Below are 12,029 nucleotides of genomic sequence, written 5' to 3' on the forward strand. Positions count from 1 at the left end.
TCTGAGTTTGAGGCTAGCCTGGTCTACAGAACGAGTTCTAGAACAGCCAGGACTCAGAGAAATCCTGTCTCAAAAAAAAAAAAAAAAATACAAGCTCCTACCAGGCGGCAGTGGCGCACGCCTTTAATTCCAGCACTCAGGGGGCAGAGCCAGGCAGATCTCTGAGTTTGAGGCCAGCCTGGTCTACAGAGTGACATCCAGGACAGGCACCAAAACTACACAGAGAAACCTTGTCTCAAAAAAACCAAAAAAAAAAAAGCCAAGCTCCTGTTCCTAATATAACATCTTTTACCTTGGAGCAACTATCCATCAGCCTTAAGCGCCTAACTTCTTTTACTTAACCTAATTCACTAGAGTATGTTGGAGGTGTCATTACCCTCAGACCCAAAAGAAAAGCATGTGGTTTAGATAAAAACAGTAGTTATAAATACATAGTTTCCATTTCTAACTCAGAGAGCCACCTGTCTCTGCCTCCTGAATGCTGAGATTAAAGGCGTGTGCCACCACTGCCCAGTTCAGCCCCCCAGTGTTTAATTGTATAAAAACCTTGATATAGGGCAGATGAAATGGCTCAGCAGGTAAAGATACTTGCTGCTAATGCTAAGCCTGATGACCTGAGTTTACTCTCCAGTGCCCACATGGTGGAAGAGGTAAACCAGCTCCTGCAAGTTCTTCCCTCAATTCCACAAATGTGCTGTAGTGTGTCCCCCTCACACAAAGTCAATATTGATTTTAAGAAAACTGATATGGGAACTGTGCTTTCTGTTTTGTAGATGGGCTTAGAGAGATTGTATCCTTTGTCAGGGGTCACATACCTCTTAAGAAATAGAAGAGAAAATCTAGTATTGACTTGACTCAGAATGTTTTTTTTTCAGCTCCTCATGGTACTGCTTTTCACTAAGCTCTACTGTCTCCCCTTTGCTGAAGCTCAGCAGTAATAACTGAGAGCCTGATGAGGAAGTAAACATTAGCTCAAACCCCAGTGACACTGTCAGAACCATCCTAGACAGTGTCGTTGTTGGAGAAGAGTGGGGTCCACCCCAAAAGAGCAGCTGGTGCTGTTGAGTCAGGGTAGTGGGTGCTGTTTTGCTTCCTGCAGGCCAGGTTGAACGCTGTAACCTGCACATGCCATTCTACCTCACAGGGATGTTCTATGCAATAAGCTGCGGATGGGCTTCCCAGCCACCACCTTACAGGACATCCAGCGTGGGGTGACGAGTGCTGTGAACATCATGCACAGCAGCCTCCAGCAGGGCAAGTTTGACACGAAAGGGATCGAGAGCACCGATGAAGCCAAGCTGTCCTTCCTGGTAGGTGGCCATCAGGCTGGCAGCTGGGTCAGGTTTTCTGAAGGGTTATTACTGTTTTGAAACAGGTTTTGTAGTCCAGGCTGGTCTCAGGCTGCTGTGTAATGAGGGATGCCCTTTGACTTCAGTCTTCCTGCTTGTACCTTTGGAGTGCTGGGCCTATAGGTGTGTCCTGTTTTAGCAATGCTGGGCATGGTGCTCTCTACCAACTGAACCACATCCCCAGCACCTTTGAGAGATTATACTACAGACTCTTAGCCAAATTGTAAAAAGCCTAAGGTGGAGACTTTTCCTCTAGAACTTAACAGAAAAAGTTTGTTTGTTTGTTTTGTTTTTCAAGACAGACAGGGTTTCTCTGTGTAGCTTTGGTGTCTGTCCTGGATCTCGCTCTGTAGACCAGGCTGGCCTCGAACTCACAGAGATCTGCCTGGTTCTGCCTCCCAAGTGCTGGAATTAAAGGCGTGTGCCACCACCAGCAGGAAAACACTTTTAAGGAAAGTTCCTCCAGGTTCTGAAACCACTTCTTACCCAGGAACCTGCTCAGAGCAACCTGAAGCATACCACATACTTTTTTTTGCTTTGCTTTGCTTTTTTTTTAACCAAAAGCCTAGGTTCCTTACTCTCCTCAGTGTTCTTCCCAAAACCCCTCTGCCAAACTGATGAGGGGATCTACAGTGTATGCATCCCTCACAAAACAACTCTAACATTTATGTCACGCTTCTGTGCTACTTTTCTAAGGAGAGGCCCATAGTCTAGATGGATACCAATCCTTTATGCCTCCCAAGTCTGCTTTTCTAGTAACTTCCTCTTTGGAACATGCCTGTATCTCAGTATTTAGGAAGCTGAGAAAGGTGGATCATAAATTCAGGGTTATCCTGGACTACTATCAAGACTGTTTCAAGGAGGGTGGGGATCATTTAGCCACACAAACAAGAGATGTAATGAAGTGGTGAGTCTTCCCATTGTGTGGTAACGGAAAGAGAAGCCTGAAAGGATGAAAGGATTTGTACAGGGTAGCAGCCAGTTTGTAACATACCAAAGAACACAGAAAGAAATCTGAAGTTCATAATCAGGTCTCTCTGGCACATGCTGACTTGACATGAATGGGGATAGCACTGGTGTAGGTCTTTCATGTTCTATTTTACATCACTAGACTTGAGTTTGGTACCTTAAGGCCTAGAGGCTGAAGGAAACATCCAAAGCTGAGCTGTCAGTCAACAGTCTACAGATGGATTGGATGAAGAAAATGTGTCCATGCACTTCTTAGTACTCAGCTTCTATCAGATTCAGGTTCTTGATCTCAGAGACATTGCTACCTTACCCTGTACAGGTAAATCACACTAACTAGTTACCAGAGAGATCCAACATGGTTGTTTTAGCTGCCCTGGCCTCTTTCTGACATTGAAACATTTCCCTTGAGACAGCTGTAGTGGTTCACACCTTTAATCCCAGCACTCAGGAAGCAGAGGCAGAAGCAAACAGATCTCTGTGAGTTTGAGGCCAGCCTGGTTTACATAGTTTCAGGCCAGCTAAGGTTACCTTGTCTCAAAAAAAAAAAAGAAAAAGAAAAAGAAAAAAAAATTTTCTCTGGTATGAATTCTATCTATCTGGGATATCATGGGTGTTGTCCAAAAAGAGAATCAGACTTGGTAGTATGCATTGTACATTTATAACCCCCAGCACTTGGGAGGTGGAGGGAGGAGAATGAATTGAAGATAGCCCTGTTTATTTGGAAAGTTTAAAGTCAGCCTGTTATACATGAGACTATCTTTTTTTTTTTTTTAGTGTTTCAAGACAAGGTTTCTCTGTGTAGCTCTGGCCCTCCTGGAACTCGCTCTATAGACCAGGCTGGCCTCAAGCTCACAGAGATCCACCTGCCTCGGCCTCCCAATTGCTGGGATTAAAGGTGTTTGCTACCACTGCCCAGTTGAGACTATGTCTTTAAAAAAATAAAATAAAAATAAAAATAAAGGCTGAGCATAGTGGTACCCACCTTTAATACCAGCACTGTAAGCTCAAGGCCAACTTGATCTCCATAGAGTTCCCAGGTCAACCGCAGCTACATGTGAAACCCTATCTCAGACAAACTAGGATCTTTGAGACCCATGTAAAGGTGGAAGGAGAGAGCCTTCCACAGTTGTCCTCTGGCTGCCGTATCTGTGCTATGTCACATGCACCACACACATCACCCTCACACAAATAATAATAATTTTTAATTAAAAAAGGAGCTCTAAGAAATGTTTACTTATGAAATTATTTTTTGAGAACTTTGCCAAAATGCCCAGCAAACACCATCATACATGGATTAACTTACATTTTTTGTTTTGCTTGCATTCTGTTTATTTTATTTTATTTTTTTACATTCATTTTTTCATTTCTGGGCTCAGAAGCATTCATTGGCTTCCTGGGACCTACCACACCAAAGGTACATGTCTTGAGTAGCATCTGTTGTTTTACTTGGTTTTTGTTCACTTGTTTGTTTTTGTGTTTTCAATGCTAGAAATTGAACTTAAGTCTTCACACAAGCCAGGCAAGCACACTGGCCACAATCTATATCTCCCAATGCTTGTTGTGAGCCAAAGTCTCACCAGCTTACTCAGGCTTGCCTCGTTGCTCTGTAGCCCAGGTGGCCTTGAATGTACACCTGTCCTTCCCCAGCCTTTGAGCTGTTGGATTACTGGCACAGGCCACAAGCCTATTTGGTCTTTTGTCTCACGCCTCCTAAACCTAACCCGTCTACCTTTCTGATACCTTTCCCACCGCTTCACTTCTCATATCCTCAAGGCTGGCCAGTGAGTGCCTTTGCTCTCATTCATTGCTCTGTGAGAACTTCCCATTTAGACAGTTTCATTGTTAGAAGACCCACATGATAAGGCAAAAAGAAAAGTGGTGCTAAATGCTTGGTGACAGATTTCTAGTTTTCCCAGTTCCAAACACGTAAAATATCATCACTCCCACCACAAAGCCTGTTTTGACATTTTGGTTGTGAACCTACCCTTTAACGGCTGAACCATTTCTCCAGCCCCACAAAGCCTATTTTGTATGACACTTTGATTCATTTGGCTGTCAAAATGAATTCCCCAACTCTCCTGACATCCCATTTGCCATGAGCAGGGGTTAAACCCAGTGAATCCATGTTACAAAGATTGTTAGTCCAAGGGAAACTCTCAAAATCAATACCATTTGAACCCAAATCCATTTTTCTTATGACAGCTACTCTTGGTACGCTTAAATGCCTGGGAAACACTTAGGTTGTGATCTTTATCCTTCAGCTATCATAACAGCACTCTCACTTCTCTGGAAATAGTCAATGTTAGCAGGCCTGTGTTATGGCAACAGTGCCCTTACCACCCCGCTCAGAGTGGCCTAAGCAGCAGTGTGACTCTCCAGGATTGACGGGATGATGCCAACAAGGGAAGCCCTCAAAGACAGCAGACTCCCCAGTCCAAACCCCTGAGTCTGGGATTCTCCTTTCACCCTAAAATCTTTAAGTTCCGCAATCATGGCTCCTTTCTGCTCTGTCCTCTGGGCCATGCCACCCACTAACCAGCCAGAAGCAGTGAGATTCCCCCAAATACTTTAATCCTAACCCCCATAGCCTCTGTACCAGTATTCCCAGACCACAGCTATGCTTTTAGGGCATTCACCTGCTCTAAAACATCCTGCCAGAAGCTGGACATGGTAGCATACATCTGTAATCTCAGGACATAGAGGCAGAATCCAGAGTTCAAGTCCAGCTTCATCTACATAGCAAGTTTGAGGACAGGGTAGGCTACATGAGACCCTCTTAAAATTGGGGTGGTGGTGCTGGAGAAGTGGCTTATCAGTTAAGAGTATTTTATTTTTAACTTTTTTTTTTAAAAGATTTATTTATTTTATGTGTATAAGTATTTTGTACTGTGCATACCTAGGTTTTACAGATGTCAGAAAAGGATATCAGATCCCCTGTAACTAGAGTTATGGATGGTTGTGAGCTAAGTGGCGGTTGGGTGCTAGGAACCAAACCTGGGTCCTCTACAAGAGTAACAATGCCCTCTTAACTACTCTGCAATCTCAAGAACAGCTCTGCACTTGCTGTTCTTGCCGAAGAAGGTTCTATTCCTAGCACCAGCATGGATGGTGGTTCACAGTCATCTGTAACTCCAGGTCCGGGAGTTCCAGTGCCTGCCCTCTTCTGGCCTCTGTACCAGGCATATACATATGCATATTCATATGTGCAAGCAAAATATCCATACACGTTAAAAAAAATTCCTGCCAGGCATAGTGGCATAGACCTGCAATTCTAGTACTTTGGGGGGTAGAGGCAGGGAGTAATCCTTGCTCTAGAGGGAGTTTGAAGCCAGCCTGGACTACATGAGACTGCCTCAAGGAGGAAGGGGAGGTTGGGATATACCTTAGTGGCAGAGTACTTACTCAGCATGGCCTGTGTTTGATCCTTAGCAGCACAGGTGGGAAGAAAAGGACTAGGATAGTGAGCTAACGAGAGGCTGACAGAGTGGTGGAATGTACTCGTCGGTTAGGATGAGTGGAACACGAGCATCCTGGCTTTGTAAGTTCAGTTCAGCCATCTCCACCCTGGAGCTCTCCTTGTCTGTACCTTAGCACTTTTGTTCCCATACTGCCTTTTTTTTTTTTTTTTTCCAGAGCTGAGAACCGAACCCAGGGCCTTGCACTTGCTAGGCAAGCGATCTACCACTGAGCTAAATCCCCAACCCTTCAAATACTGCCTTTTTTTTTTTTTTTTTTGTGATATATATTTTTTATTTTACAATACCATTCAGTTCTACATATCAGCCATGGGTTCCCCTATTCTCCCCCCCTCCCACGCCCTCCCCTAACCCCCAGCCCACCCTCCATTCCCACCTCCTCCAGGACAAGTCCTCCCCCGAGGACTGTGATCAACTTGGTAGACTCAGTCCAGGGAGGTCCAGTCCCTTCCTCCCAGACTAAGCCATGTGTCCCTGCATAAGTTCCTGGTTTCAAACAGCCAACTCATGCAATGAGCACAGGACTTGGTCCCACTGCCTAGATGCCTCCCAGACTGATCAAGCCAATCAACTGTCTCACCTATTCAGAGGGCCTGATCCAGCTGGGGGCCCCTCAGCCTTTGGTTCATAGTTCATGCGTTTCCATTCATTTGGCTATTTTTTTTCAATAATTGAGTAAAACTGAAATTTATTATATGCCACAGTCGTCCTAGGGACCTCCATGCTATATATATAGCCTCTATGGTTCTATGGGTTGTGGTCTGATTGTTCATTTTATATCTAGAATCCACCAATGAGTGAGTACATACCATAACTGTCTTTCTGGTTTGGGTTACCTCACTCAGGATGATTTTTTTCTAGTTCCATCCATTTGCCTGCAAATTTCATGCTTTCATTGTTTTTCTCTGCTGAGTAGTACTCCATTGTGTATATGTACCACATTTTTTTCATCCATTCTTCCGTTGATGGGCATCTAGGTTGTTTCCAGGTTCTGGCTATTACAAATAGTGCTGCTATGAACATAGCTGAGCATGTATCTTTATGGTATGTATCAGCATTCTTTGGGTATATGCCCAAAAGTGGGATGGCTGGGTCTTGAGGTAGTTCGATTCCTAATTTTCTGAGAAACCGCCATACTGATTTCCACAGTGGTTGTACAAGTTTACATTCCACCAACAGTGGAGGAGTGTTCCCTTTGCTCCACATCCTCTCCAACATTGGTTGTCATTGGTGTTTTTGATCGTAGCCATTCTGACAGGTGTAAGGTGGTATCTCAGAGTCGTTTTGATTTGCATTTCTCTGATGATTAAGGATGTTGAGCATTTCTTTAAATGTCTTTCAGCCATTTGTAGTTCTTGTTTTGTGAATTCTCTGTTTAGCTCTTTAGCCCATTTTTTAATTGGACTGTTCAGTGCTTTGATGTCTAGTTTCTTGAGTTCTTTATATATTGTGGAGATCAATCCTCTGTCAGATGTGGGGTTGGTGAAGATCTTTTCCCAATCTGTTGGCTGTCTTTTTGTCTTATTGACTGTGTCTTTTGCCCTGCAAAAGCTTCTCAGTTTTGAGAGGTCCCATTTATTAATGGTTGTGCTCAGGGTCAAATACTGCCTTTTTTTTAGGCAGGGTTTCATAGATCCCAGGTCAGCCTCAACTCACTATGTAGCCAAGGGTGACTTGGAATTTCCGATCTTCTTGCTTTCACCTCCTGAGTACTAGAATTATATGTGAGCCCCACCATATCTAGTTTATAATACAGTGCTGAGAATCAAAACCCAGGGCTTTATGTATGTTCTGTCAACATTCTACCAACTGAGCCACATCACCCTTACTGCTTTTTTTTAAAATGATTTATTTATCTCTCTGTGTGTGTATATATCTGTGAGATAAACACGTGGGAAAGGAGGGTGTGCATGGCTTGTCATTCAGAGGATTTTGGAGTCCGTGGAGCTGTAGTTAAAAGCATTTTTAGGTGCTGGTGTACAAACTCCAGGCCTCATGATTGTGCAGTGAGTTCTTAACTGCTAAGCTGTCTCTCCAGTCCCTATACTGCTTTTTATGATTACTCTTTCTATACCTAGTCTCAGGAACAGGTGAGTCATGAAAGAAGGAGCCTTTAGCCCTTACTAGGGATACATGAATTCTAATCCTAACTCTAGTGTTGAGGGCTTTCCACTTTGAATTTCTGTCTCCATCCCTGTTTTATTTTTTATCATAATGTTTATCACTCCCTGACTTTATGTCATATATATCGGGGTTAGAAGGTTGGACCAAGGCTGGATGCTAGGAATTCAATCCAGGGGTTTGCCCTTGCTAAGCACATTCTGTCACTAAAGTATACTGCCTGCTGTGGGGGTGGGGGTATTTTATCTGTTTTGCTGCAGTATTTTTACCCAGGATCTAGAACAGTGCCTGGTCTATCACAAGTGCTCATTATATGTTTGCATTCTTTACCAAGGCCTGCCATCTTTGAGCCCAGGGCTTACCTCATACCTGTTAGCCTGAATTGTTCTTGATCTATAAGTAATATGGAGCCTAGGTGTGTTACTTCTGCAGTCAATGTGGTTTTGCTGCTTTGGTAGTGGGAACAGGAGAAAGCATGAGCTCACCATTCTGTCCACACCAAGATCTGAGCATCCTGCCTACTAACAGTGGTGCTTCCTTTCCTTAGCTGTGTCTAAACTCAAGCTAGTACTTCTCTGAGCCACATAAAATGTAGCTGTCAGCCATTTTGGATGTTGGAATGGGCTCCAAGTCCGGTGATCAGGAAGTAACATTCCTTTCTCATCATCTTCCAGGTGACTCTGAATAATGTGGAAGTCTGCAGTGAAAATATCTCAACTCTGAAGACGACTCTAGAGGTACAAGGGACATTGTCTATCAGTCTTTAGTAGACAGAGCCACTCTGGTTGGAGAAAAGGCAATGAACACCTGTCCTGAGGTGACTGAGCTTGTCTGACACAGAGACACATTTGTAAGATCTCAGTGGTGATTAGCAGTTTAGCAAGGGATCTTTCATTCTGAGCCTCAGTTCTCTGTCCTATACAATGAGGTACAGATTCCCATCTTGCCCTGCTGATGGTTTGTTGAGTGCTATCATGAAATTACAGTTGAGTATGCTTCATAAAAGTACTTTTTAAAAAATGTGTTAGGGGCTGGAGAGCTGCCTGAGCAGTTAAGAGTGCTTACTGCTCTTCCAGAGGACCCAAGATTGGTTCCCAGCACCCATATCAAGCAGTTCACAATTCCCTGTAACTCCAACTCCTGGGTATCCAACACACTCTTCAGGCCTCCATGGGCTCCCCCGTGTACACACACACACACACACACACACACACACACACACACACACACAGCTTACATTCACCTAGGAACACATACATACACATAAATATTTTTTAATTATGATAAAGCCTTCTATAAATAAAATTAAATAAGGTTTACCAAACCCTGCATAAAGCCAGTTGCTGTATTTTTTTAAAGATATATTTTTATTATTTGTAATTATGTGTATGTGGAGTTAGAAGAGTATATGCACATGAGTGCAGTTGCTCTCATAGGCTAGAGGCATCAGATCCCCAGAGCTGAATTTACAGGCAGTTGTGAGCTGCCCCACATGGGTGCTGGGAACTGAATCCAGGTCCTCTGGAAGAGCAAGAAGAGCTCTTCATCACTGAGCCATCCCTCCAGTGCCTGCTGCCACTTTTTAACAAAGGACTGCAGAGCATGGTATGAATTTCTTGGGCCTTGAAGTCAAATACTAGGATATTCAAATCTCCACTAGACCTCTAACCAGTTGTGTGGCTTTAGGCAAACTCTGTTTTCAGTTTCCTGAGTCTCAGTTGTAAAACAGAGATGATGACCTCTTCCCATAACATTGCCATGGAGTGCATATGAAGTATGTACTAACAGTCTCAACAAACAAAACAAGACAGCGTGGAGCAACATTGTCAAGTATTAAAGTGAGTTCCCAGAAAGGAGGAAACCTAGGGCCCTTCCTCCAAGGTGGACACTAACAGAGGATGCTTTGCAGCAGAGGCAGGGGGCTGCCTGTAGAAACTGGTGTGACATTGGGGCTAGGCAGGTGGTTTCATAGCTAATATGGTTCTGAGAGAGGCCCTCAGAAAACAGGGAGACATGGACCAAGTCAGGAATTTACCCCAAAAAACTTAAAATGGAATAAAATAAGTGACACCTTATACAAACAGTGCAGTGTCTGTTGTACAGTAAGTGTTTGAGTGGGATTAAAGGTGTGCACCACCATGCCTGGCTGTTGTGTTGGGATTGAACCCAGGGCCCCCCCTGAATGTTAGTTAGCACTCTAGAGTTATTCCTAGCTATATCCTTACTATCAGTCTGTTAGGGTTTAAAAAAAAATAAAAAACTAGCCTGGTGGTGGTGGCTGGAGTCATTAGAGAGGAAGGAGCTGAGGAAATGCCTCCATGAGATCCAGCAGTAAGGCATTTTCTTGATTAGTGATCAGTGGGGGAGGGCCCAGCCGATGATGGGTGGTGCCATCTCTGGGCTGCCAGTCCTGGGTTCTATAAGAAAGCAGGCTGAGGCCGGGCTGCAGCGGCGAATGCCTTTAATACCGGCACTTAGGAGGCAGAGCCAGGCAGATCTCTGTGAGTTCCAGGCCAGCCTGGTCTTCAGAGCGAGATCCAGGACAGGTGCAAAGCTACACAGAGAAACCTTGTCTCGAAAAACCAAAAAAAAAAAAAAAAAATTCATAAAATGATAGACATTCATAACTGAGCTAGCAGAATCACAGAGATTACAAAACAGGGCCTGGTGATAGTGGTACACACCAGCACTTGGCAGGAGGCAGCCAGCCTGGCTTATAGTTCTCTAACAACCAAGTCTACACAAAGAAACTCTGCCTCAAAAAACCAGGAAAAAACGAGAGATAGCAAATAGCTAAAACAGACCAGCTCCCCTCAATGAGACTTGCATCTCACAGACACTGTCTCAGCCCCATCGCCAGCACTTTGCAATAGGAGGTCCGTTTCCAGTTGAAGAGAGAGGCTAAAAGACTGGAAGGGAGCTACTGTGGGCACAGGGTCTTCTACCTCTGCACTCTGCACTGATGCTGTTGAAAAAAAACAGCATCAACTTTGTAAAGAACACCACAAGAAATGATGTAGGCAGCTGTTGACAACCCGAAACACCATGAGCTTCAAGCAGGTCCCCCTGCAGGGGTCAGGGCTAAAGGACAGTGAGAGGAACAAACACCCTGAGTCAGATTCTTCAGCCAGAATCCAGTTCCATATCCTACTGCGATGATTTTAGCAAGTTACTAAATCTGAGCTTCTGCTTCCTCATCTGTGCCTCAGAGATAATAATAAGACTTTCATAGGGCAAGCATGTTTTGTTTTATTTTTAAGTTATTTATAATCGTTTTCTAAATGTATGACTTGTGATGGGGGTGCTCGAGCGTGTGTGTGTGTGTGTGTGTGTGTGTGTGTGTGTGTGTGTGTGTGTGTGTGTGTAAACTTCTACCACTTGTTTCTTGTTCTCTTCATATTAGAAGGTGTGGGGATGTGAAAGCAAAGGCCCACCATTATAGAATCTTCCCAGAGAAGTCTAGTTGAGGACAAATGGCTACTTGCATGTTGACCCCCTCTGCCCCTGCTTACATTCCAGTGGCATAGACACTGTCGATTTCTAAAGCTATGTTCTCCCCTAGAGTGACTGCACCAAGCTGTTCAGTCAGGGCATTGGAGGGGAGCAGGCCCAAGCCAAGTTTGACAGCTGCCTTTCTGACTTGGCTGCTGTGTCCAACAAATTTCGAGACCTCTTGCAGGTAAGGCCTCATGCCCCTGCCACGATGCTCTGGGAAGACTGTTAGCTGGCTTACCGTGGGCTCCACTGTGGGCAGGGGAGAGGGCAAGGGTGAAGAATGCAGCCACTGAAGGCAGACAAATCCCTTAAGACCAAAGGCCCACTGTGCTTTTTTTAGCATGTGTCACACAAACAAGCCAGTGCCTGGTCCTTTAGAATTTCCGCTTGGTGGCCCCCAAATGACAAGACCCCTCAGATAGATGTTCAGAGGAACTGAACCACCTGGTTCAGTGATGCTTGACCTTAGCCATAGGCTCTAACACCAGGCATTATGAAATCACCTTTTGAGATTTATAAGACAGTCTCAGGACCTCATCTCCGGACCTGAATCTCCACAGCTCTGGAAAGGGACACGTTCCTGGCTTTTATTATCATGACCTCCGCTATGATTCTGAAG

At 44.4% G+C, this 12,029-nt stretch overlaps 1 protein-coding gene across 2 annotated transcripts in view; it reads left to right on the top strand.

Moving 5' to 3' along the window:
• Positions 1 to 12,029, top strand: part of Cog4 (component of oligomeric golgi complex 4) — a 39,923-nt gene that overhangs the window by 25,331 nt on the left and 2,563 nt on the right. For both annotated transcript variants that reach the window (XM_028891100.2, XM_028891101.2), the window contains 3 exons: positions 1,145 to 1,310; positions 8,590 to 8,652; positions 11,478 to 11,594. In XM_028891100.2, the coding sequence (XP_028746933.1) occupies positions 1,145 to 1,310; positions 8,590 to 8,652; positions 11,478 to 11,594 (346 nt within the window). The remainder of the gene's footprint in view (positions 1 to 1,144; positions 1,311 to 8,589; positions 8,653 to 11,477; positions 11,595 to 12,029) is intronic.

This window comes from Peromyscus leucopus, chromosome 5, assembly GCF_004664715.2.
Source record: "Peromyscus leucopus breed LL Stock chromosome 5, UCI_PerLeu_2.1, whole genome shotgun sequence".
In the NCBI taxonomy this organism is placed as follows: domain Eukaryota; kingdom Metazoa; phylum Chordata; class Mammalia; order Rodentia; family Cricetidae; genus Peromyscus; species Peromyscus leucopus.